Below are 26,002 nucleotides of genomic sequence, written 5' to 3' on the forward strand. Positions count from 1 at the left end.
GGAGCAAAGAAATAACGGCAGCCTCATAACTCCGAGTAAATCCCGACCTTCCCCGTATTTGGCCAACTGCATATGCAATAATAGACTTTTAGGGATCGCGGGGAAGTGGGGTTCGTGACATTCGGCTGTGCAGAACTTCGATTCCACTAGTGTGGCGTGTTGTCGGAAACACAATTGGCTCCAGTACTTTCCTCAGAAATTCGCGCTGACTGAAGGCCTCGGTGTGAATAGCAACCTATATGCAAATATCATGTGAAGTAGCAGACTCTCCTTATTCCTCGACTCGACTATAAAATAGGTTACGGTACTCAATGAGAAGAGTAGTGTTTCTGAACAAGTCCTTCGAGGCAGACTGAAAACTTCTACAAATATCTTATCTTCAAAGGCAACGATGTTCTTCAAGCTCCAGTCTCTCGCACTGATCTTTCTCGGCTTCAATGCCTATGCTTCTCCGCTGGCAGAGCCTAATGAGGTTCATATCTCGGAACGAGGTGCAGGGTTGAATAGCTTTTTGAATCTTCTTCTTAGCTATCTACCAGCTATAGATACATCCGTTACCGATGCAACCGGGATAATCACCGATTTTGACAACCTTCTCGGAGCTTTAACGGGCGCTCAAGAGACATACAATGAGTTGGGAAGATCTTGCACTGAATGGACTGTTATATTTGCTCGTGGCACAGCAGAACCAGGCAATGTATGTCAGCCAGAGGATCTTTTGCGTCTTCATACTGACAACTAATTTTTTAGGTCGGCGTTTTGGTCGGGCCTCCATTGTTCGATGCCTTGGATGACAAATTCGGATCTTCTGCAATTACCATCCAAGGTGTGAATGACTATTCAGCCTCAGTTCAAGGTTACTTGGCAGGAGGAGACTCAAATGGAAGCGCGGAGATGTAGGTCCCAGAAGAAAGGCGCATTTGGATAGTTCAATGTTACGGCAACTGACTCCAAACACACAACACAGGGCACGCCAAATCAGGGCCGCAAAGTCCCAATGCCCTCACACAAAGCTGATCGCATCGGGCTACTCCCAGGGTTGTCAGATTGTTCATAAAGCAATTGCACAGCTTGATTCCGCTACAGCCAGCTGGATTTCCAGTGTTCTTCTCTTTGGAGATCCGCGTATGATAAGTCCACATCCTGCTCCTGTTTAGATTACACGCTAATTGGTACCAGTGAAAGGACAAGCCCTGAACAGTGTTCCTTCATCCAGAGTTTTCACTGCATGCCACGCTCTTGATGATATTTGTAAAAACGGCATTCTTATTGGTCCCTCCCATTTGACCTATGCCGTGGATGTTGTTAATGCTGTCAACTTTGCTGCGGCTCATTAGTTAAGGTGAACCGAGCACGTCTATAATCCAACTTTATAGTAGTGTTGAAGATCCCAGAAAGAGAGAGAGAGAGAGACAGACAAATTCAACTCCTATTTGACAACACCGAGATCTGTCCACGCAGGCAGATAATTCCGATGCACTTCCTTTCGAATTAAGCTTGAGAGTATGATAGAAAAAGAAAGTAAACCTTCTCTCAGTACAATGAAAACTCCTCGATCCACAAGAGTTTCCTTCCACATGCTAGAAATGAACGGATTCTTTTAGTATGAAGATGTGTCCTCTTAAGATATCTCACTTTCATGGATACGGCAGTCAGGGAAAATCTAGAACCTGTCATTGAAAGAGGCCCGCAATTTCTAATGAACCTGATGGGTCCACTCTCCGGTAGCGTGAAGTCTCTAGCTCTTTTCCAAGACCAGTAATGGCTTGCCGTCTACCCCTTTGGATAGTAACTGAGAGTTCAGAGTATGTACTCGTTTAATGAAAGATTATCAAACGTCTCACTAGCTGAGCCGATTATGCTATTGTCTGAGAGAGCTTGTAGTTTGCTTTCGGCCTTGAGATCCAAAGTCACGTTATTTTCCTTTCTCAAAATTAGCAAAGGATCACGGAGCAAAAGCTCGAAATCTTTTGACATCGCAAGATCATGTATGTATATGCTGCCGACGACTCTGAGCCTGCTCAATACATTTAGCGCCACTCAACTGGCTCAAATGTCTCGCTTCGGGCTGTGGTCAGATGACGCTTTAATGAGTCATTTCCCATCAATTTAGAGACTCTTGGGAGCACGACTAGCGTCGAAGAAAAAAAAAATCAGATTCGTCACACTGTTCAAATATCTGTGAGCATTCGTATTATAATGTCTTTATAGGATAGCTCAAGGAATTAAATCCTCGTGGAATAGGTGATTCTTAATATGAAGACACGGAGGTAAGTAGATATTCCATTTTAAAAAGCAACAATATCTCCGTACCTGGGCATAATTTCAGGACTGGAGATAAGCATGTCAGAATGGACCAATTGATTGTGGGAGCGACTCGTAAGACTCGAGAGAGGCTGACAGCCAAGGAATTAGCCGAGCACGGGCCCGACTGGTTGTCTCGAACACGACCAATCACTGGGAGCATCAGGATCAAAGACTATCCTAAAGAAGTTTACGGCAGGGACCAATCCGAGACTATTTCCGGAGACCGGCCATGTTCGATCATTCGTTCACTTATTGTAGCCTACGCTTTGTTCATTTCCAAGGGACTGGAGAACCAGTGCAAGTACATAATCGAGTACCTACCCTCGTGGACCCCATTTCTGTCTTCCAATTGCCAAAGCTTCGATTTCAACTCCTAGTCATTCGTTTTTCTTTTGTTTTTCGATTATTTGCTTTGCATTGTGACCAATCGCTCCTTGAAGGTTTCATTGCTCCAAAATTCGGTTATTAGCGAAAGGAGTCAATTATAGAATTACGAGAGTCACGATGATTCGTTCTGTGATCCCCCTTATCCTTTCACTCGGTTCACTGGTCGCCGCCATCCAAATCACCAGTCCTGCGGCCAACTCGACCTACGCAGCCGGGTCCACCATCACCGTCAAGTGGACCAGCGTCGATACCGATCCCGCCAACCTCAGTCTTTATCTTTGGAACTTTGTGTCTTGGCCTCCATCTTATGTTCCCCTCGCTACGGATGTCGCTACCTCCGATCTTTCTTACTCTGTCCAAATTCCCTGCGACACCAACCCCGAATGGGGCTACCAAATCAGCGGCATCAATGGCACAAATGTCTACATCATCTACGCCCAGGGTGACAAGTTCACTGTCTCTGGCCCTGTCAACGGCAGCGCCTGTGTCGATCCTGCTCCGTTGCCGACAACTTCCACCTGCCCTAACGCTGCGGTGTCTACCGTTTATGTCACGGTGAGCCCTACTGGCCCCAGCTCCCGTCATCTCCATCATTCCCATCATTCCTCCCATGTCCATCCTTCTCCTTCATCCAGCACCACCAGCACCTCTACCTCCGAATATGTGAAGCCCGGAAATGTGCCTAAGACTATTGGTTGGTGCTCAGACTATTCCCACCCTGTGACGTTGGACCATGTTCCTACCCCGACTCTGCCAGTGTCCAGCAATGGAAATGGATCCGATATTTCGCCGGTGGTTACTGCGGTGCCGGACCAGGTGACCAGTGCTCGCGTTAAAACTATCACGACTACTGTGAGTGTAGTGGTTTGCCCGAAGGACAATGCGCTTTGAGTCATTAGTGGAAGTTCCTCGAGTGAAGAAACCCGGAACGGATTTTTTCACCTAGATCTACGTTCTTTCTGTATCAAAACTTTTGAGTCCCTCGCATAGGGAAATAGATTCATATCATAATAATAGCTAGGTTCTAGTATTACAAACAGACCTCAACCCTCTTAAAATTATTTTTGTACAATCACACGCCGATATCGTAACACTTAATATTTCAATGAGTGTCATGCGTGAGAAGTGGGAAATTTGGGGTTGTCAGGTGAGATGGAAGGGTGACAAAAGTGTGCTTTCAAGATAGATACACGTGGGTTGTATCTCTACTTGCTGACAATTGATGCAAACCTCGCAGCCTATAATGAATCTGCAGCATTACCTGGGCCGGATAGCGACTTTTGCTAACTTATGTACAGATGGAACCGACTACTGTAAGAATACATTCTGCGTTTTTATATCAAGGTACTGATGTTGTATTGAGAAATTGCTACTATCGAGATCACCATAATTGACTTGACGCCTAATTTGGTGTTAGAGTACTAATGGACACCAATTTGTCTATATTTGACTGTTAAGTAATAGGCATCTAACGAGCGACATGAAGAGTAAAACAAGAAATCTCAAATCAAAGAAATATGTTTCCATGGAACGCATACGAGAGGCCATATTTGAAGAAGGCCTTTGCCCTCTCACAAATGGTTATTACCATGAACTGAAACTCACAACAAGATGCTCGGCAATATCGCGCAATACCGAAAGGCCGACCATTACCACCTTGTGCTTGAAATCAGCGATCAATTCCAGTGAGAAGGGGTTGAGAAGAAACGAACATCACTGGGATTCAATTGGACTCGTAGGCCTTGTCAAACCACTCAGCAGCAGTGTCCTCCTCGGGAGAACGCTTCTCGGAATAGGCTCTATCAAACCACTCGGCTGCCGATTCAGTCCCCGAGCTAACAGGAACTGCAACCGCAAAAGATGCAGGAAGAACAAGGAGTAGAGCAGACGAAAATCTCATTTTGATAATGTGAGACTGAAAAGGTGGAATGTGGGATAAATATAAACTGGCTAGACAGTGAACACTATTTGGCGATAAAAGAGGAGAAAAAAGCCGAAATGGTCGCTACCTCGACTTATATAAGAGTTTCTCAATCTCAAGAAGAACTATGTCCAGGGGGGTATGAAGAGCAATAGGACTTGCCCCTCATCGGGGTACAAAGATCCGCTGCCCCAATAACATTATGCCGACCCCAAGTCCTCATAGCTATTTCAATTGTATTATTCGCAGGGGCGTGTTTGCTGTTTGGTGCATCACTCACTATTCTTGCACCTGGTAACCGGAAATACGCAAAGCAGTTGTTATCTTACTATGGGTCTCAAGACAATTTGCTTAGATATTCCGATGTCCATAAAATATATACTAATACTAGCATTTTAGCTCTATTGATAGAGGCTGTAGAATACTACGAGATCGACTGGGCGAACAACTTCCATCAAGAATCTATTTACCGGGATCACCAACTCCAGAGCTAGAACTCGTATAGGATCGTCTTTAGAGACGTAAGTATTGAAGTTCACCTCAAGCCTGAGATAATCTGCTGAAGATACTTAGAACACGATATCAACGTTCCGCTAAACAAACTATCCTTACTCAATCGGTCTGTAGATGCAAACTGGAAGCAGACACCCGCACAATATAGCGGAGGCGCCGAAGCTAATGTGGAAGTGTTTCATTAGTTGCACTGTCTGGTATTTGGACTATAACCTGTTCGATGTAAGTGGCTAATAGAAACGGATTGGTCGTGTTAGAATATGATTCGGCAGTATACGTACCTTGCTCTACACCTACTATATTGGTTCGTTTGGTTAGTGGGTATTTGGGTCAACGCTGGTATTTGTATCTCTATTCGTGTTCTGCATTTCTTCCCGCGTAAGTATCTCCCTGGCTCTATCTATAGAAAGGGTTGCTAAATACTCCTTACAGAGGTTATGTTGAGCTAGTGATGTCGCTCAACCCCCTATAAGAACTATATATATCTCGGATCCTACGTCGCTATATCGTCTATCGCTGTCATTACAAATTGATAGGCAGGGTATTAGGGTCGCTGGATGACATTATCAGGAAGTACCGAGTGCATGCGGCGTGTTTAGGCCACTGTCCACGGGGTATTACTCCGTCCCATGGCACATCAGGTCTCTGCGCGATGCTCTAGCCAACACCTAGCATGTATGATCGAGGGGCGAGTTCCGGGTTAGCCAATACCCTTCAGCGAAATTGACCGACCTTTAATCCCGCTTATAAGCCGCAGGAGGTTACTGCGGCTATTGCATCAAGTGTACGGAGGAGTAGTCATATGAGATAGTCAATTGGGGCCGTCCTAAAAGACCATCAGGGAATCTGGGGTCATGGGGTCCTTGGCAAGATAAGAGCCCTTGTGTTTGCTATGGAATGGTATTGTCAGGACGTATTTTTGACGGTGGCGTTACATGTAATAGATTACACAGTTGTACAGGGACACAATCTGGCGGGGCTCTTTCGGTGTTTCCAGGGACCGACGCCCTGCCGGAGGAGGGGCAGTCATCCTTGATCCTCCCTCTTAGCTCTCTCCTTGTGGCCTTTGAATAATGCCTGAAAGTAGTGGCATCGTGTGGCATAATCCTGTGAAGTTCTATGCGCTGCCCTCTCACTCATTTCCTGATCTTTCCCAAGGTTTCACGCCTTCTTCATGCGTCATCTTTCTGTGACTTTCCGTCGGGTCAAAAATGAAGACGTCAAGACCAGAGCTGCCTTCTTTCTATGTCAATCCATCGCAGCTAACCCATATGGCGGTGGATTTGATCAAAACGGTCCGAACAGGGACAAAGCAACTACTCGACAAGCTCTCACCACGAGATGCCACATTTGAAAATGTCATCTTGCCAATGGCCAAGATCGATAACGACATCAAGGGCAAAGTGCAATTTCTAGCATTCTTTCAGGCGTTTCGCCCTCATTGGAGCTACTCCAAGCATCCTCGGCCGCTGTGAGCATGGTGGACACGGCATATTTAGAGATTTTCAGGACGAAAACTTGTTTGCATTAGTAGATGCGGTACATAAGAACTGTGATGCCAGCCAAATGGAAATCGAAGACCGAAAGTTTCTCACAAGCTTTATTCAACCTGTATCGATAATGGTCTTGGGCTAAAGGGGAAGAGAAAGAAACGGTCTTATGAGATTTCTAAGCGACTCATTGAACTTCGAGTTGCCTTCACGGAAAATCTCAGCTTGGGCCCTGGGTTTACGTGGAAGGAAGAAGAGGATTTAGAGGGACTCGGTGCCGAAATAATTCAAGCACTTCCCTTGCGTTCCTCAAATGGCCAGAGGGGCGTACCGCTGAAAAAGACCTATGATGCGGTCCTCCCCAGCTACGTTCGATCTGAGACCCGGAAAGAGGCTTTTCTTCAAAGCCAAAGGATATTTGCTGAAAATGTCACGGTCTTTGAAGAGATTATCATTCTTCGAGATGAAAGGGCTCGGTTGCTTGGTTTCGAGTCATATGCACATCAACAGGCCCGGTCTAAATTGCTGAAATCTCCACAGGAGCTCAAGACCATGCTAGACGAAGTTTCTCTTCATTTGCTCCCTATTGCACAGACAGAGCTGGAGGCATTGCAGCGCACTAAAGATCCATCGGGGAGGCTCTTCTATCTTTGGGATTTTGACTATCATCACAACAAGATGTTGCGCGACAATTACCAGGTCGATCATGATCTGATTGCGGAGTATTTCCCTGCCAAAGTGACAATTCAGAACATGCTCAGTATCTTTGAAACAATCCTCGGTTTAAAGGTTGAAAGTTTGAAGTGCATTCGAGGTGACTACATCTGGCACCCAGAGGTCAAGATCTTCAGTGTACATGACAGAGATACATCTACCTTTCTTGGCTTTCTCTATTTAGATATAAATCCTCGTGATGGGAAATTCAACCATGCGGCCAATCTTAACATATTCCCTGTATGTGGGGACCCACCCGCTTTCAATAGTCCTACTCGGTTCCTGTGGGTATAGATCAGCCTTTGGTCTGTACAGCTTTGGTGCGGAACGTGGTACACCACCTATCTGACGAGCCAGCTCTTCTAAAGCATCACGAGGTTATCACACTCTTTCATGAGCTAGGCCACGGTGAGTGACGTGTCCATATCCCCTCTGACGTCCGCTCACAATCCACGTATTAGCTTTTCATGATCTCTTAGGAAGGTCCAAGTACGTGACCTTTCATGGGCACAGAACAGTTGCAGATTTTAGTGAAACCCCAACCCAGTTGCTTGAATATTGATGTTGGGTGCCGGAATTTCTTCAGCGACTCAGTTGCCACTATAGCTATGTCTCTCCGGATGCTGATGATGATCATGAGTGTGATACCTTTGTGAACCATTCGACTCGCCCACCCAAGGAGATTCCTCGAAGCCTTTTAGACAGACTCGTCGAAGCTAGATCGATAAACAAGGGGATTTTGACAATGAGACAGGTCGCGTTCAGCCTTTTCACTTGCAAATTCACTGTCCAGCTTCCCATGGTGCCGTCAAGTCTATGGACATCGGTGCAACCTATAACTCCCTTTTGAAAAGAACAACACTCCTGCAGGGTCCAGATAATGATGCTCAATGGGGGCATGGTTGTGCGACCACACCTCATTATATCTGGGGCCAAGAAGCGAACTACTATTCCTACTTGTAGGAAGTTCCTCCATATTTGGGTGTGATACCTCTGTTATCTTTTGATTTTTTCTAACTTTCTTTTGAATCTAGCACCCGTATATTGGCCGCTAACATGTGGTGGTCGAATTTTCACTCTGATCCAATGAGTGAAAAAGCTGGTCTCAAATATCGGAAGATGATACTCGAGCATAGGGACAGTCACGATGAGCAGACAGCCCTTAGGGGATTTCTGGGCGGGGAACCATCCGTCAAAGTATACTTAAGATATCTCTAGTCAGACAAATCAATGGTGAGTTTGATTCAGGGGAAAACCTGGCAAGCAAAGGTCCAAATTTGCGATTCGTCTTAGAAAGCAGTTATCCGTTTCTCCTGTTGGCGCCTCAAGGCACGGCAGCTGAAACAGAAATGCAGTGATTTCTATCGATTCCTTTCAGGCTACGTCGCATTCAGAGGAGGCCTTGTTTAAAGGTAGGTTTGCAGACGGGGAGAGTGATAAATGACCATCATTCCCCTCCTGAATTGGTCTGCTCGGCATCTCCGCCCGTCTCAGGTCCGACGAGTTTGTACAGTTTGTTAGTGGACAGGGGGGAAGCTGTGCCGTGGAGTAGCTATTTGCTGCCGTAGATCACGGCTATAACCTCGGCGCATCCCTTACCACTTCTTTGCCCTCTGCCCGATCAGAAAATACTATTTTGATTGAAAATGCTCGGTACTGGTTTTGTGTGAAGCAATACTCGATTTAGAAAGCAGCAAGATCATGGCTACTAATGCATAGCCCCAATATTGATGAAACTCTGCTCTCATGTCAGAGGACGAGGTATCGCATTCACGGACTTAGTAATGAATCAGAATCAACGATGAGACGCCTTAGGACTGTTGTTTTCGAATAGGATTTCTTAGGACTGGAATAACATGCTATTCTACTGTCGCTGGTCGAGTGGTCATCGAACTTTACCAGACCCCGTCCAGGCTTCAGCCGGCACTACATTAGCCCCACAGTATGGCGAATACGAACCCTGGTGGCCAATCCCAATAGCCATGCCCGCCATGTGCTCGTATTATGACAATCAAGGTCACATGCGTGAAGAAACGGTGCATCATCCGAATTTCTGTTTATAGAGTATGTAGGACAGAAATTTACTTAAGTTGATCGGCTTCCTATCATCTCCGAAGTATCGCGTGCCCACGAGCCGTTCTTTTAACGAGTATAACTATGCAATTCGCTCCCGAGAAGACTTTCTTGCGAAATGGAGTCCATCTCGATTCGAATTCCAACAAGAAGTTCTACACCAGTGGCGATCAGGTTACTGGAGTCGTCCATTATGATCCTCCTTGGGGCACAAAATCTGTAACGGATGTTAATATCAACTTGTACGGCGACGCCGATGCGGACTGGTTCACAGACTGCGATAACAGCGAGTCGAGGACTGGAATACTTGAACTCAACATCATTCTTTACCGTGGGGCTGCGATGGAAAAGAAGAACTTTCCTTTTGAATTCAAGTTTCCATCACACACAACGCCAACAACACCACATCATCCGTGGAATCCCAACGACCAATTTGAACACGAATATGGCCATCCTTTACCACGCACGTGGGATTGCCATTGTTCTCGAATCCGCTACATTCTCAATGCTTATTTGACTCTTTCAACAGGGAAGATTGTCCGTTTTTCAAAAAGGTTGAAGTACCAACCGTCACTGGACACTAGAGTTGAACACATTGTGTGGCGTCAACACCGGTATATGCTCTCTGGTTTCTTTCATCCTGGCTGTTTGATGCCTGACAACGCAACTGAATCGTATCCTTTGGACTCGAGAATAGTGAAATTCAGGTTTCCTACAACTCTAGTGGCGGGGGAGCCTTTGCATGGATCAATCCATGTTCAACTTCCAACCCATGTACAATCTCTCAAGCTTTGGTATTTAGTTATCGAGGCGAGATTTACGAGCGGATATAGAACACTCGGCCGACAAAACGAGATAACGACAAGGCAGTGTTACGGCAGAGTTCGACTTCTTTCCTTACATACCATCACCCTGTCGAATGATCACCTGCTTCATCTCCAAGCAATATGTAAGAAGCCGGTCCCACCGTTTTACACCTTACGAACATTTAACATTTGTGTATCCGGTCAACTACACGTCCGCGGATTGGTTAGCGACCCGGCTGGAAATATATATCGATTGCGTATCTCCGATTTGCCCATCCAAATAGTGGGTCCGAGCTAAATGGGAGTGACCACCAGAGTGTCACTCTGCAAGTCTTCGGCGTTCGTATCAGGCGTACTCTCCTATAATGGGAGGCATTTGAAAATTTCCAAGCTACCTTCAGTAGCGACTATGTATCTATTAGCCTTTCGAGTCAACAGGAACCCCGGGACCGCGAAAAAGTTAAACCACCTTCGTGTCCTGGAGGCGGATTAAATTTTGATCGTACCCACCTCCGAATTCATATTTTTCATATTGGTATATGTCGTTTTGAGAGAGTTCGTTGAAATGAGTGCTGTTAACTGGGCAGAATGACCTAGTCGGTTATTGTACATACCGAGACCCGGAATCTCCTACGAGGGTAATCATAACTCCTCAGAAAATGAACCAACTAGATTTTTTTAACGTTTAATTTCTGAACGGAAGTTTGAAAACACTCAGTGGTAAAACACTCAGTGGCAAAACACTCAGTGGCAAAACACTCAGTGGCAAAACACTCAGTGATTGACTTACTTGGTACGCACTTCTGGCACGATTCTGCAAGATACTCAACAGGGCCCGAACCCGGCGTAAGGCTTTGCATAGCAACGGTACGGTTGCGAGATACTCTTGGAATTCCCAGTTGGAAGCAGGCAAGTATAACCCGTGGATCTTCTAACTCACAGTGACCAGTCGGCACCGCGTAACATAGGGATAATGCTCAATTTATTAGCCTAACGCAGCATTATTAACTGATATAGTATATTAATCCTAAAGGCTCTATAACTAATTTTGGATTGGTCTAGAAGTATTCCTAGAGCAACCGGAGCGATCCTGGAGTGATTCTGCAGTTTCTAGTATACTCCTGAAGCAGTTCCGGAGCTCTTCCAACGTGAGTCGCCACTAGCTACAGGATTACTTGATGCCGTATTGACCAGTACACTGTAATATCGTTAGTTCTGGCCCTAATGGTTAAGACCTTTACCGAAGCTTATAAATTGGGCTAGTCACACTCAGTTAGAAACCTGCCGTAACGAAATTGTGTCTGCTATTCTATTTCTTCCTTCAAGAAACGAGGATGGCGCTTCCCTTCACTGTCGTATGACCGACAGACTCAACGGTGTGGGGATTGAGCCCCACTTCCCGGAACAGTCTTTGTTCACCATCCTCTCTTTTCACCACCCTCAACCTAAGAGCTCACTAATCTTCAGATCTAAAGAAAACTATGAACTGCTTCAAAGTACACATATCAATACTGGTGACTGTTTTTACATTTAGTTGTCCTCAGAGCGTCGGTGCTCGTCTTGAAGAGATTATGGAGTGTAAAAGCCATGGGCTATTTTGATTCTCAAGTGATAAAGCGATGTGACTAACTAATACATTGTGTGACTAACTAATACATTGAAATGTTGACAATCTTACTTACCGGCTCTCAGAGGAACGGATGCAGAAGTTCCCTCCATTTATTTTTGAATTGGCCGAGTATAGTCACAAGTTTCAAAAAAGCTATCCAATCAATTTCCCGTAACCTGTAATCATAGTGGACGGAAGGAGTGCCCTTACCTCCCAAATTGTCTATCCCTCGAAGATTGTCTCTCACAAAGGGATCGCAAAGTCACCACATCTACTTTCCGTTGGCCTTACGACGCTTGCTACCAGTTCTTATTTTAAATTCCTGGGCATAAGTCTTGAAGAACTCATTAGGTTCTTGAGGATGGGCACCAGTGATGTCGTGGAAGGCAGTTGTCGAAATGTAATTCGTTTTGCCCTCCCGAACCAGCGAGTAATACTCAAGTAAATACTGCAGCTCGGAGGAATCACTAGTCGATTGAGAGCGTAGAACCCTCTTGGCTTCTGCCCTACAAAAGATTCTTAGTAATGATAAAGCTGCGCTACTAGGCTGCATACTCACTCGGATATGTCTTCAAATTTCATCTCTTGCCCTAGCGCCTGACTCGCGGCCGCAGCGAGCTCATCGCCAGTTGCGAGCATTGGCCCTATTTCCGTAAGCAATGGTGCTCGGTATTTTTAGGGAAATAAATGGCCTGTACCTGTCAGGACAATCAGTTGACCGCGGTGTTTATCACTGAAGCCGTGCTTCCCCTTGCCAGTCAAAACGTGAGCGACAACTTGAGAGATATCCTAAATAGCATTAGGCCAAATATAATCCAGATTAACTCATGTGAGCTAACTTACTCCAAGGGCAATCGGTGCAAACTTATGATCCTTCCCAACTGGCAGTGGAAGGACCCCCTCGGCCTGTGCCTGTTGAGAATACAGAAGAAGATTTTCGGCATAGAATCCAGCTCTATGCGATCGAGTCAATTCCAGGAGTCCGTACTGATGAAGTAGGGGTACTCTTACCGAATGACAACTGGCGAATGGCCTGTAGTCGTCATCGAATCTCCCTTGCAAGATAGAACGAGAGTCTCTAGGTCAATAAACTCTCTCAGTCTGGGCTGACGATTCCGTTCAGCAAGGTCACAGCCCGCGGAGCTGATAAAGCAAACATTTGGTACATTTGCCTTCTTCGCAGCCTCGATCAGCTCCGTCGTCAAGTCAAGTTTGTTTTCGTGTGCCGGAGGGATAAGGCATAAGGTGTCTGCATCAGAGTCTTGCAGGGTTTTGGTCATGTCTTTCACTCGTCCGGGCTTGTGTGGAACGATCTTAGCCCCGAGCCCAGCGAGCTCTTTGGCAAACTCAGAATGAGGGTGCAGTGCTAAGCCTATGATTGAGCCAATTTCTTTCTTGAAGTCATTGTTTTTCAGTAGGAGCTCGGTAATAGCGAAACCGGTGTGGCCGTCTACTGCAGTAATACAGATATTGCGAGACATAGGTGAACCTCAGTATCAAGAAAGTAGAACAGAATTAGAAACTAATGACCAAAAGACAGTGCAACAGCACCGGCTCAGGCAGATTATTTAGCTCATCAGTGGACGCTATACGTCATCTAAAATCCTGTTTTGGGCTTGTTCTAGGCTGCTCTTTTTGAGAGTTCGCTTGTCTGGTCAACTTTGGCCCAGGTCTCTTGCCTTGGCATGGTTCTGCTCGAATTCGGGTGATGACAGTGGATGACATCAGGTCTTGTGTTTTGCAGTTCAAAACTCCTGCCTGCAAGCCAAGCATAGTCCGCTCGTATCGTTGGGAAATGACATCGCTTCGCATTCAACAGCTGCCAAGATTAAACATATGCCCTGCACATTACCATATGTTGTCGCGCCTGTAAAGATGACGAGAGCTTAATTATCGATTAGCTGTTGCCACTATACAGGCCGGTTGCCCGATCGGGTTAATGGCTAATATTCCTGGTCTTTATAATTTGTAGAAGGTCCAACTGAGTTGAGCCCCGACGTAAAATATTGAACGTCAATTAGCCCGTGAGGCTGGGCCCGCTTAAGAGGCTACTATACTTACCCCAACACCTGTTGACCAATGGATATACAGTTTTCTCATCCAGTTGTATTTTACGAAAGAATTGCGGCCCAGCAAGCATTGTTAGATTGTGAAGGATTCATAGACTGTCTTTCCTGCAGATTCCATTCCGTGCAGTTTTAGATAATAATTGAGCTACATAAGCCTATAATAACATTAACTGATACCGCCTGCTGCGTTAAGGGCCCAAAATCCGAGTCCACTCGGCCCAAGTGCAAACATCGGTCAATCTCATACTACCGCAGCTGTAGAAGCTCATCCAGAAAAGCTTCCGACCATTTCTCACTGTCAAGCGTTAGCTCTCTGCTCATCTCAACACAGAAAAATGTCTAACCTTGTATGGGTGGTGACAAAATCACGTAACTCTTCGTAGTTCTTCCGCCTCTCTTCTTGGCCCATAGTGACAGCTCTGTAAAGCGCCGCGGAGACACCTTCTGCGCTAGAAGGGTTACATAAGATACTCCCAGTGTTCAAGAAACTTGCAGCGCCGGTGAATTCAGAGAGTACCAGTACACCATGTCTTACTTTTTGGCACGCTACAAACTCTGAAGCCACGAGGTTCATGCCATCCCGGCGAGAAGTAAGAAGGCATACGTCGGAGATTGAGTATAAGGCTGTAAGATCTTCAAATGAAACGGAACGGTGGATATAGAGCAGCGGCGTGGAGTGAGGAGAGGCTGTCGAGCTTGTTAAATTATTCGCTTACAAATAACTTCCCTGAGTAACTCACCATGCTTTCCAATGATCTGACCCACGCGCTTGCTCACCTCACCCTCAAGGTCTTGATATTTTTTGACGTCTTCACGACTCGGGACGGCAATTTGAATCAAGATCACTTTGTCACTTAGCTCCGGATGCTCGTCTAGGAAAACTCGAAATCCCTCCATCTTTTCCGGTAATCCTTTCGTATAGTCCATACGGTCGACACCAATAATAACTGTTTTACCTTTATATAAAGACTCGAGTTCCTTGATCCTGGACTTTACTTTGTCATCGCTGATTGCAGTCGCGAATCTCTCGTAGTCGATTCCCACAACGTATTTACCAGTCTTAACGATGCGGTCATTAATCTGAATCTGGTCGTCTTTCAGTTGGACAGAATCACTATAATTATACAGTCAGTGACAGCTTTTTGTACTTCCTGGATTTCGCGGCTTACAGGAGAATATCACAGGCGGTGACAAAGTTTTTTCTGTACTCATCAGTGTGGAAACCGATGACATCGCTACCAAGGATACCTCGGAGCAAATCCTCCTGAACCGGGAGTCCTCGCCAGAAATCGTCCACGGGAAACGGAGTGTGAAGTGAAAACCCTATCAGACAGCGTTTCTTCTGTACATGCAAGCGGTCTCGCAGCATTTGTGGAAGGAGAAACAGGTGATAGTCATGTACCCAAATTAGATCACCATCTCTGGCTTCCTGAATGACTCTGTCCGCGAACAGTTCATTCACTCGCCTATACGCTTCCCATGCGTCTGGGTTCATCACTACCCCTGATTGATAGTGTAGAATAGGCCACAAAATAGCGTCTAGGTGTCATTCAATTAGCATTACTGCAATCTATGCAATAGAGGCCCACTTACTGGAAAATCCATTATAGTGATCCTTAGCCAGGCCATCGTCGAGGTATATAGCTGCGGCATTTTCCTTGGCTAATGCAGTGTCGACGATTTCCATGTCGCCTTCATTTACCGCCACTCCAGGCCACCCTAGCCACACATAATCGGCGGCTTTGAGACCTCTTAAGGCACTCACCAGTCCGCCACTCGATTGGGTGACTTCGAAAATGTCATTCTTCTGTTCGACAGAGAGCGGGAGTCGGTTAGATACAATGACGAGTCTCGGCTTGCTCGAAGAGTGATCGGATCCCATCTCAATCACAAAGTTGATTCTTTTGTCTTCTGGTCTAGTGATGTAGTATTAAACAATAGACCACAAAGGGGCAGCTAGTCTTAAAACACTTTTCAATTATAATATTTCTGGGGCTTGGCATGCGTCGTGTTTAAATGATCAAGAAGAATGCACGACTTATGGGACCGCACTGCCCTACAAAGGTCCAAACGAAGAGTTGCTGTCTAAAACTTGCTTCGTCATTGTTCGGTTTCTAAGATTTCATCTCTTTTCACGGCTATCAGAGAAATAATGGATTAGCCAGTTATAATTAGCCCCCACATTGATGCCAAAGTATGTCCGATGACAGAATTCCGACATCATTGGCTTGAGGATCAAGTGTTGCGGAACTTCTTAGACCAGGGGATCCACTAGAAGCCCGCAGCGCCTTGAAGTTAGGAGGCTAATATAGAGAAACACAGAAATAGACAGAAGACGGTATCAGTTCAACTTTGTGTATTTGGCAAATTTGTTAACGAATTTGCGCGGTAGCATAGTCATAGATGATGTATGCCCATTTGAGTTCTGTTGCGTAGCTTTCCAAATCAGTTGACCTTGAACCTCTTTAGTAGTTGATTACTAAAAGATAAATCTGGAATACGCTAATCCTGTTTAGAGTGACCGCTCCATTAGTTAAGCAGAACCAGTCTCTTGGGAGTTGTTACACACACAGCAGCTTTTACTAGCCGCACAGCAATTATGTAATATCCCGCATCACATAATCAATTTCGCCAAGAATCCTTACCATACATTACCGCAGCAACTGCATTACTTACCACTATAGCAACTACATTCTATCAACTACTACTATAAGAGCTTCTATTTCTTCACTTATTCTTCACTGATTCTTCATCTGATTCTTCATCTGATTCTTCATCTGATTCTTCATCTGATTCTTCATTCAATCATGAACCCACCAGCTGAGCAAGTCTTTGAGAGTAAAGAGAAGCTCCTTGCTTCTATCCAACAGCATGCTCTTGCTCATGGATATGCGATAACTACTGTCTCATCAAGTAGAGATAGAAATATCACTCTTGGATGTGATAGAGGCGGTTACTATCACGATTAGGTCAATGCTCCAGATGGGGCGAAGCGCCGGAAAACTAGTACAAAACGAATCGGCTGCCCTTTTCGTCTCTATGCGAAGAAGCTTATAAGCGATCAGTGGGAAATCCAGGTTAGAAATCCTATTCATAACCATAAGGCTGATGATAATATGATTGGTCACCCTATAGCACGACGTCAGCAGTTTACCGAAGATCAAAACCAAACTATTCAGGATCTTACTGATATCGGATCAAAGCCACAGCATATACTAAGTATAATGCGAAAAGATCCTAAAATCTTGATTAAGCCAAGAGATATCTATAATATTCGAATAGCATCAAGGCGAAAGAAACTTGGTAATTCTACACCGCTTGAATTTCTAAGGGAAACCCTTCAAAATAATAATTGGAGATATGCATTTAAGCAGGATAATGAAGGCTATATCCTTTTCTTTATGTTTGCTTACCCTGAATCAATAAAATATGCTAATCAATATAATAGGGTCTTTCTATTAGATTGCACTTATAAGACGAATCGATATAAGATGCCGCTTTTATATATTATCGGCCTTACACCATCGAATTTATCCTATAGTATTGCTTTCTGCTTTATGCAAAATGAGCAGGAAGAAAGCTATAAGTGGACTCTACAGACCTTCTTTTTATGGCTTAATCCTTTACCCTTTCCCCCTGTTCTTTGCACTGATAGAGATCTTGCTTTATTAGGTGCAATTAAATCGATCTATCCAAAAAGCCCACATTTACTATGCATCTGGTATATTAATAAGAATGTGCTTGCAAAGACGAAGCTATATTTCTCCTCGAATGAGGAATTTGAAGCTTTTATACAATCGTGGAAAAGCCTTATTAATTCATCTACTACTATTGAATATCAAGATCAACTAGCTAAGTTTGAGACTAGATTTAGTCTTACTCCTGCTGCTCTTCGATACGTGAAACAAACTTGGCTAACCTATAAAGAAATGTTTATTAGGGCTTGGATAGGCCAATATCTTCATCTTGGTAATTGGGCAACCTCACGAGTAGAAGGCTCTTATGCTATTTTGAAAAAGCATATAGGGTTATCAACAGGTGATATCCTCTTTGTTTTTGAACGAATTAATATCGCATTAGAAGCTTAGCACTATACCCTTTCGTCTGATCTTGCAGAAAATCGGATTAAAACGCTAAACTTTTGCTTACACTTTCTCTATTCGAATATTATAAAGAGAACATCACAATACTCGCTTCGCCAGATCTATAAGCAAGCTTCTATAGCTAAGAGAGCTACTCCTGAAGCCCCTTTATCTAATTGTACTAATATATTCTCTAGGACAATGGGCCTTCCATGTGCCCACCGAATTGCTAGCTTATTATCAACACAGCAGCCAATTCCACTAAGCGATATCCATCAATTTTGGAGGCTTGGCCTTGGTAATGAGCTATCGGAGTATCTGCCAATACTTAATCCTCTATTACCACTGCCGCCGCTAAGGAAATCAACCCAAGATACATCATATCAAATCAACAAAACAGACGAAAGGGTTATCAAAAAGAAAGGGCCGTCAAAGTGCTCAAATTGTGGAGAAATTGGCCATACGATCCGTTCCTGCAGGGTATAATAGGCTGTGTAAATAATATGAGATGAAGAATCAGTGAAGAATAAGTGAAGAAATAGAAGCTCTTATAGTAGTAGTTGATAGAATGTAGTTGCTATAGTGGTAAGTAATGCAGTTGCTGCGGTAATGTATGGTAAGGATTCTTGGCGAAATTGATTATGTGATGCGGGATATTACATAATTGCTGTGCGGCTAGTAAAAGCTGCTGTGTGTGTAACAACTCCCGCCACTTGCGCTCGAATTCCGAATTCACTGACTTCTAACCCCTGCAACTACCTTACTAAAACATCGGATGGCTTATATACGTTGGAATAAGTGTTTACGTACAATCGGCGAAACTTTGAAGTTTCTAAAACAACAGGAGCCTAACTGTAATGGCACCCTGCAACTAACTGTAATCTCCCCCCTCCCGGAAACCCTAACCCATATTAAAAAATTAACCCTAAACTGTAATGAGCCTCATTAGGGTCAGTAACTTACTAGGAAGGTTAAAAGGAATGGAATACGCCGTATAAAAAGCTAAAATGAATAAACTAAAACCGGAAAAGTGAGGCTTAACAAAACAAATGGCGTCGACCTGGTCCGATTTACCCCCGTTGGATAGGCAGTATTTATAACGTTGGGTACATGGCAGAATGTCACAGGAAAAGACTAATAAAAATCCGAAATAAAATGGGGCATGCGAGAGTGTTACGGAACTCGTAGCTTTTTCCATCTGATGTGATAGTTGTTATCTTTTCATCGTATTGTGTAGCGGGCTATAGGATATTGATCCCTATGGCTCGCTCGATTAGCGCATGCGCATCGCTTATACACATGCTGTGTTGACAGATACTTATGTGCGCTGCTCGGTCGCTTCAAGGCTTGTTGATGTCCAAGTCTTCTTCCGTAAACTTCATGTCATCAACCTCGCCAAAGTTCGCATCCCGCTCTTCAAGTGGAATAGAGTCTTCACCCTTGATGCTGGAAGGACGAGCATCAAGGGCAACAGCCTCGCTGTCTTCAACCTCGATGCCATTAGCTTCCTTAGGATTCGTCTGGAGACGGCTGTTTTCTTCTGCTTCGAATAAACGCATCTCCATCAATGTGGACCGTTTTGAACTCTTAGGGTGGTGGAACGACCGTTGCCCATTGTCTTTTACCGCAACCCAGGCGTACTTGGAAATATCGACATCCATTTTGCCAAACAGGTTATCTGTAGGGTCTCTGTATACACTCGTGTCAGGAGGGTCTTGTTGCAGTGCCTTGCAGAACTTCCCTATATCTCCCGTGAAAGTAAATCTGAACCACTGTCTATCAGCAACACCAGCTTCTCTTAAAGCGTTCTTGAATCTGGCGCCCTGAACTATTTATGTGTTAGATCCTATGGGCCATTTAAACGAGATATAGTCACGACCTACCACGCTGCTGACGTGTGGTAGTTGGGAATAATGTTGCACCACTCCCCCCTTGGGCTATGCTCTCTATGGGAAACTCCTCTGCGCTGTTAGTTTCCCTGAAGGCTCCGGGTGCGGAATCTATCTGCGCCGTACTAAACTTGGTAAGATTTTGCTTCTTGAAAGGTCCAGAGGCTGCACCCGAATTCGTGTAATGGGTCTTTCTCAGATCCGGTGTATCTATTTTTCGCCTATCGGTCTCTTAGTCAGAAAAGTAGAACCCTTGATTACAGAATCAGATATACACTGACTATGTTCTCTCTTGGCCTTCCAGACAGAGCATAGCATAGCAATCCTCCTTAGCGGTATCTTTCCACCTAGCAACGTCTAAGGTTATTTCCTTTGCGTTACTTTTCGCTGAGCTATCGCTGTTACCAGCGCGTGTAACCAGCTCTCCTTGTATTGGTTGCTTGAGGGGTGCCGTAAAAGCGACAGAAAAGAATAACGACAGCAGAAAAAAGCCAAGTCTATAAAAGAGACCGTTTAGCTGTATGATGACTTTAGGATTGCTTTTCGAATGTCTTCAGTATACAATTGTCGATATGAATTTGATAATGCTTTGTTATTTCTTTTCATCTTCGAGTCTTCTTAACTATCATTTAAATAGTACCTCCCTGTCTATGCTCGGGCTTAGACAACTTCTACCCGAAATAAAAATCGAATATCATGGTCTATTTCTGTTTCTTGGGGGCTATATTGCACAATCACAGAAGGTTTTATTTTGATAACCCTTGAAACTTAGCATACATAGTGAGCTTGGGCTACCAGCAAATATGAGTTTACTAGGGCTGCCGCAGGTTCTGGGGCCACTTCGAGCTTTGACCCAATGAGATGGCTCCTGGTGGAGGGGGGCGGGCGGAATGGAGATATCCAGAAAATCCTTTGGGGCTAGAAAGACCCTGGTATGTTAACGAGGCATTGACCCCCGGTATCGAGCGTTGAGAAATCGCGAGGGATTTGAAATTCCCAGAGGATGAGTCCCTGGGCATAGAGATGAGCCTGGTTTGTTTTATGGGGCGGATTTGGGCTATTCAGACTTGTGTTGGTGGTGGCTGGCGCTAGGTACAGGATGTTGACGCGTAAGTTGGGGTATTGGACGAGATGACGTCATTGCGGTTGACCTTAACTAAACCCAGGCTCTTATCACCAGAGATTTCGTCTTTCCACAACAATCTGAGAAGTACACCTAGAGACACACATCAGATTACTTACTATGACATCCACATTGCTGTTCTGTATTGCTGAGGAGGCAAAGCCTGTAAGTCAATTGTTCATCTATTAGGGGTATTGTTGGGCATTTAACAAAGTTAATGCTTCACGTTATTCGCAAAACAATACTGATTTTTCATAATCAGTTTATCCCTCGGGCTATGCGTGAAATCAGTCCAGAGGATAGCTGCCCCCCTATCTACTATCTTGTTGAATCGAAAGTCTGCCCAGATAGAAGCACGGGGTTTAAATCTCAGTTGCGAGATGGCGAGCCTTTCGGGTCGGAATTCATCGGTGCCTCTAAAGAGGAATGCCAGAGTTGGGCAAAATCGAATTGGAATGACGTTAATTTCATTTCGAAGAATATCATAGCAATCGCAGATGAACGAAGCGCTCGAGACGGGACTCTGCTCCTGAGCTACTACTGTTCAACAAGTGAAAATGCCCAGTTGGAATTTAAGGGATGGGGACCCCTGCCACCGAAGAGCGACACCTGGTATGATTTTAGAATTGAGCCTGTTGGATCGGATGACCTCCATACCGATCTTTTTTTCGCCCCAATCGAGACTGCCTATCCGACCTATTTCGGGCATCCGGAGAAATTTACGAACAAGACAGGTGTGTTTGATGTGTTCAAAGCAAACAAGTATGTGGCTGGTATGGATAGTGAGCAGGAGGACGAACTATAATGCTTGTACATTTTTGTACTACAAAGAATAGCGAATCTGTCTTTTTCCACTTGAAGTTTGATGGTGGCCATTCTAGGTGATTGTATATGAAGAAAGTAGCTATATGGATTCCATCATGGTGATTTCTGCTGAATGAAAGAAACGTAAGCGAAGTAAACACTCGCTGTAATCTAGTAAGGAATTGGGTAGCGTAAGTCGAATTTTTTGGCCGCTCAATATTTTTTATACATTCATACCGTCTCAAATCATATATTGGGAAACTTCTTCCCTATACGTGCTCAATAACAGGGCTATGAATTTTGTTCTACGTACCAACTTATAAGATTGACACATGACTAGTCAGTTCAATACACTATCCGAGCACTTATTGTGATTAATTTGTACCTGGTCTTTACGAACGCAACGAAAGCAATCAGCAATCCCTTGTAGGCAAGTAATCACTAGGCTGTACAAAGTTGAAAGTAAGATTACACTTTCGATTTGACTCACTACTGCATTTTGATGCTAGGTAGTTTCTTCGACCGGGGCGATCAGCTATGATTATATCTCTGCTAAACTTGGAAATGATCGCCCTGGTAATGTAAATCTAGATATTCCGTGGTGTTGGTGGCGCCGCCAGGGCTCATGGCAGGATTTCGATCTGCGAGGAGTTAGCCTCCTAGGTAATTCCACTCGCCAAAAAGTGGTTCTCCCGTTGCAGCACATAGAGGGGCGGCCCCGGGGGCAACCCCAACCTTTACATTAGGATAAAACTTGAACGGGTGCAATCCTATTTGCCAACAACTGGAACATCTCGTTAAAGCACCCAGAGGGGCGGCCCCGACCTCAGCATTGGGATTAAACGTCAATAGGTGCATAAATATTGTAACTATGTCCCGTGACATCATAGTTCTATCAAGGGTCTAAGAATAACCTACCACCCGCCGCATTTACATTGAAATGTTGATCAATCAACAAGGGTCGTGGATTCTGCCCACAGCTTCTTTCGTGCTAGGATCTAGTTCCTACTTGGGGCCAAGTAACAAAAATAGCATCTCGCCAGTATCCGTTTGAGACTTTTGTTTTCTGCTTCGAAATGTCGTGAAATGAATAAAGCGCATTGGTCAGTTGGCGTCGGGGTCCAGATTGTGCCGGGGGTCAGATAGAAATTGAACAGGATTTTGTTCGGCCGCGCCCCGTATATCATTATCAAGGCAGTGGTATGAAGTATAAAAGCACTCAAATTACCCCAGGTATTGCTCTACCCACAATTATATGATCAATCACTACTTCCATTCAATACTCAATCCTCCGAGAAGCTAAAACGAAACAACGTCCCCACGCTAACATGCATTTCAATACTATTACCTTGATACTTGTGTCTGCTTTGGCCACTGGCCTACTAGCGTCTCCTTTTCAAGATGAGAGCGCGGTCACCGGTTGGGTCAGCACAGTCTAGCAAAGGGGCCAACCTACGGCCGGGGGCAGTTTCGTAGCCAGCACAGTCTAGCAGCGGGGGCACCCTGCCACCGGGGGCAGTTTAGTAAAGGGTGCACCCTGCCACCGGGGGCAGTCTAATAGAGGGGGCATCCTCCCAGCGGGGGTAGTCTAGTAGACAGCACAGTCTAGCAGCGGGGGCACCCTGCCACCGGGGGCAGTTTAGTAAAGGGTGCACCCTGCCACCGGGGGCAGTCTAATAGAGGGGGCATCCTCCCAGCGGGGACAGTTTCGTAGCCAGCACAGTCTAGCAGCGGGGGCACCCTACCACCAGGGGCAGTCTAGTAGCCAGCACAGTCTAGCAAAGGGGCCAACCTACGGCCGGTGGCAGTCTCGTATATAGCGTAGTCTAGCAGCGGGGGCACCCTGCCACCGGGAGCAGTTTTGAAGCGGGGGCACCCTCGCACCGGGGGCAGCCTAATAGTAGGGGCACCTTACTAGAGTGCTAGCCTACTATCTGCTAAGCGGGGGCCCTAAAGGTATTCCGGCCCACCCCCGGGGGGGGGGGGGTGTGTTAATACGCCCCCCCCCCTAAGTACCCGAAATCTTGATATTTTTTGATCGGGTCTTTTGGATCTTTGTATCCGATAGCGAGTTCTATCTAAATGTCATATAATATTCCAGGATTATTATGTGGAAGGGTCTTACCCTAAGGGGGGCCTTTTCGCTGGGATTTTTTTGATGGGGGATGCCAAGGCCAGGGCCGGCGGGTAGGCTATACCCGATTCGGCCCGCCAAATTGCTGGGGTTGCTAAGCCTAGATTCGTGGCCTTAGGAATCAGGCCGTAGTGGTCTCTATTCGCTAGTTGCTAGCCAGCCTACTTCGCGATATCTAGCATCTAGCTATGTGACTCTATCCGGGGGTGAAATCCTAGGTAGGTTGAGGGCCCTTCTACTAGGTGAGGTTATCCCCGTCACGTGACTGCCCCCGGGCCTTGGTGAAAATGAGGTTGAATAGGCCTAGAAATTTTTTGACTGCTGACTAATCAAGATTATTATAGCTAGATAGCCCTCGCTTCGGGCACTATATTAATAGTATTAGTAGCCTAGTAGGCCTAGTAGTTCCGGAGTAATCGAAGGATTTAGTATTTTATCCTTACTAGAGGGGGCACCCTGTCACTAAGGGTAGTGTAGCAGCGGGGGCACCCTATCCTATGGGGGTTGGTGGAATGGGGTCTATTCGATTTGTCGGATTTACGGGGTCAGCATAAATCCTTCGGCGTGCACAAGCAAGCGAGTGTGCACGGTTGGTCAAATCAGTATACGATTGGCGAAGAATCGTATAGGTCAGGTCGTCGTACGATTCGGCTTAGAATCGGAAGTTAACTTATGATAGAAGAATGCTCCAACTTCATCACAATCATTAAACTTGATTCAACTAGCTATGGAAAACAGGCAATATTTATAACTTCATGAAATCAAGGCAATACGTCAGACTAGAATCTCATAGAAATCAGAAGAAATAGAGTGTTGAAGCTCTTTCGTCATGTGTGCAAGTTGTTGATGTCAATCGTTGAAGATCATCGTCACGTGGACGTTCCGTCGCATTCTGTCAAGTTCGATAGCATGGGCTTATGCACCCACTCATGTCGACACACCCCCTCAGCTCTCAATGTGAGGTCAAAGTGAGAGCTGAATGAGAGATATCAGAAGGAAGGGGATTTCTCTGCAGGTAAGATCTCCATGCCTAGCTGTTGAACAAAGGCAGCATGTTTTTCTGCAGATAAACGCTTCGTGAGGCCGTCGGCTATCATTTCGGCCGATTTGACCCATTCAATTCGCAATCGTCTAGCTTGGACTTCCTGGCGAATCCAAAGCTGGTGGATATCAACATGACGAAGTTTGGTCTGAAATGTTGATTTCTCGCGCGTAAGCAAATTAACTGTCTGCTGATTATCGCATTCGATCACATCCAATTGGTCAGTTTCGAATTGGATGAAGGAAAAGAGGCGTTTGATCCAATAGAGCTGCTTAGCTGCGTGGCTAATAGCTAACAATTCGGCTTCTGTGGTCGATGTGGTGATAGTCTTCTGCTTGCGCGATTTCCATTCAATTGGGCCACCAAATAAGCAGAAGATGAATCCTTCAGAGCTCTTTCGGTCAGGATTGTCAGCAAAGCTTGCATCTGAGGCGGCAGTGAAGATAGAAGCTCTCATTTCGCTGTCAAAGCAGAGCGAAAGGTATCTCGTTGCATAAAGATACAATATCAGATGGTCGACAGCTGCTAAATGCTTCTCATTGCAGCGAGTAAGCGATTTAGCTAGCAATTGGTTGGCGAATGCAGTATCTGGTCGGGTCCAAACAGCAGGGAAAAGGGTAGATCCACACTTTTGTTGATATAGCTTGACAATTTTCGGGTCGGTTGGTTCTGTCAGAATTGGATCAAGCTTATAGGCTAGAAGTGGCAGTTTTAGGGCTTTCTGGCTGTTTAGCAGGTTGAATCTAGCAGCTATCTTTTCAATGTAGGCTGCTTGATTTAGCCAGGTCTTTCGTTTTGATCGATCACGTACGATTCGAATACCAATAAACTGTGTCAGTTCGCCGCAATCCTTCATTTCGAATCGTTCTGAGAGTAGTCTTTTGATTTGCTGAGCGTGCGAACTCTCACTTTTGTGATAGGCAGCAAGGAAATCGTCGACGAATACCATAATAATCATGCGATTATCGGTATAAAGGGCAGGGTCATCAGGGCAAGGTTTGAATCCAAGTGAGAGCAGTATCTCTTTAATATCATCTTC

The 26,002-nt window shown here is 45.2% G+C and overlaps 8 protein-coding genes across 8 annotated transcripts; 5 read left to right on the plus strand and 3 right to left on the minus strand.

The window, feature by feature from the left end:
• Positions 1-391: 391 nt before the first annotated feature.
• N7473_001548 (Cutinase) lies at positions 392-1,337 on the plus strand (the record flags this gene model as incomplete). The annotated part of the gene is made up of 4 exons (XM_057147488.1): positions 392-697; positions 751-896; positions 968-1,125; positions 1,180-1,337. The coding sequence occupies 4 exons, from the start codon at positions 392-394 to the stop codon at positions 1,335-1,337; spliced, it is 768 nt and encodes a 255-aa protein (XP_057015374.1).
• A 1,474-nt stretch (positions 1,338-2,811) lies between these two features.
• Positions 2,812-3,585, plus strand: N7473_001549 (GPI anchored serine-threonine rich family protein; the record flags this gene model as incomplete). The annotated part of the gene is made up of 1 exon (XM_057147489.1): positions 2,812-3,585. One exon carries the CDS (start codon positions 2,812-2,814, stop codon positions 3,583-3,585), a length of 774 nt encoding a protein of 257 aa, XP_057015375.1.
• Positions 3,586-6,339: 2,754 nt separating this feature from the next.
• On the plus strand, positions 6,340-8,550 carry N7473_001550 (uncharacterized protein; the record flags this gene model as incomplete). Its single annotated transcript, XM_057147490.1, is given in 7 exon segments — positions 6,340-6,531; positions 6,545-6,667; positions 6,691-7,572; positions 7,602-7,740; positions 7,846-7,973; positions 8,053-8,291; positions 8,367-8,550. The coding sequence occupies 7 exon segments, from the start codon at positions 6,340-6,342 to the stop codon at positions 8,548-8,550; spliced, it is 1,887 nt and encodes a 628-aa protein (XP_057015376.1).
• A 939-nt stretch (positions 8,551-9,489) lies between these two features.
• N7473_001551 (uncharacterized protein) lies at positions 9,490-9,989 on the plus strand (the record flags this gene model as incomplete). The annotated part of the gene is made up of 2 exons (XM_057147491.1): positions 9,490-9,872; positions 9,935-9,989. The coding sequence occupies 2 exons, from the start codon at positions 9,490-9,492 to the stop codon at positions 9,987-9,989; spliced, it is 438 nt and encodes a 145-aa protein (XP_057015377.1).
• A 2,102-nt stretch (positions 9,990-12,091) lies between these two features.
• Positions 12,092-13,301, minus strand: N7473_001552 (uncharacterized protein; the record flags this gene model as incomplete). Its single annotated transcript, XM_057147492.1, has 5 exons — positions 12,092-12,326; positions 12,380-12,464; positions 12,519-12,609; positions 12,664-12,775; positions 12,832-13,301. 5 exons carry the CDS (start codon positions 13,299-13,301, stop codon positions 12,092-12,094), a joined length of 993 nt encoding a protein of 330 aa, XP_057015378.1.
• Positions 13,302-14,211: 910 nt separating this feature from the next.
• N7473_001553 (trehalose-6-phosphate synthase) lies at positions 14,212-15,771 on the minus strand (the record flags this gene model as incomplete). The annotated part of the gene is made up of 4 exons (XM_057147493.1): positions 14,212-14,576; positions 14,630-15,003; positions 15,059-15,428; positions 15,483-15,771. The coding sequence occupies 4 exons, from the start codon at positions 15,769-15,771 to the stop codon at positions 14,212-14,214; spliced, it is 1,398 nt and encodes a 465-aa protein (XP_057015379.1).
• A 3,119-nt stretch (positions 15,772-18,890) lies between these two features.
• On the minus strand, positions 18,891-19,632 carry N7473_001554 (uncharacterized protein; the record flags this gene model as incomplete). Its single annotated transcript, XM_057147494.1, has 2 exons — positions 18,891-18,896; positions 19,363-19,632. 2 exons carry the CDS (start codon positions 19,630-19,632, stop codon positions 18,891-18,893), a joined length of 276 nt encoding a protein of 91 aa, XP_057015380.1.
• A 1,471-nt stretch (positions 19,633-21,103) lies between these two features.
• On the plus strand, positions 21,104-21,788 carry N7473_001555 (uncharacterized protein; the record flags this gene model as incomplete). The annotated part of the gene is made up of 2 exons (XM_057147495.1): positions 21,104-21,148; positions 21,246-21,788. 2 exons carry the CDS (start codon positions 21,104-21,106, stop codon positions 21,786-21,788), a joined length of 588 nt encoding a protein of 195 aa, XP_057015381.1.
• Between the last annotated feature and the right edge of the window lie 4,214 nt (positions 21,789-26,002).

Source organism: Penicillium subrubescens (assembly GCF_028828155.1).
Source record: "Penicillium subrubescens strain IBT 31985 chromosome Unknown utg000001l_segment0_segment0, whole genome shotgun sequence".
NCBI lineage: Eukaryota > Fungi > Ascomycota > Eurotiomycetes > Eurotiales > Aspergillaceae > Penicillium > Penicillium subrubescens.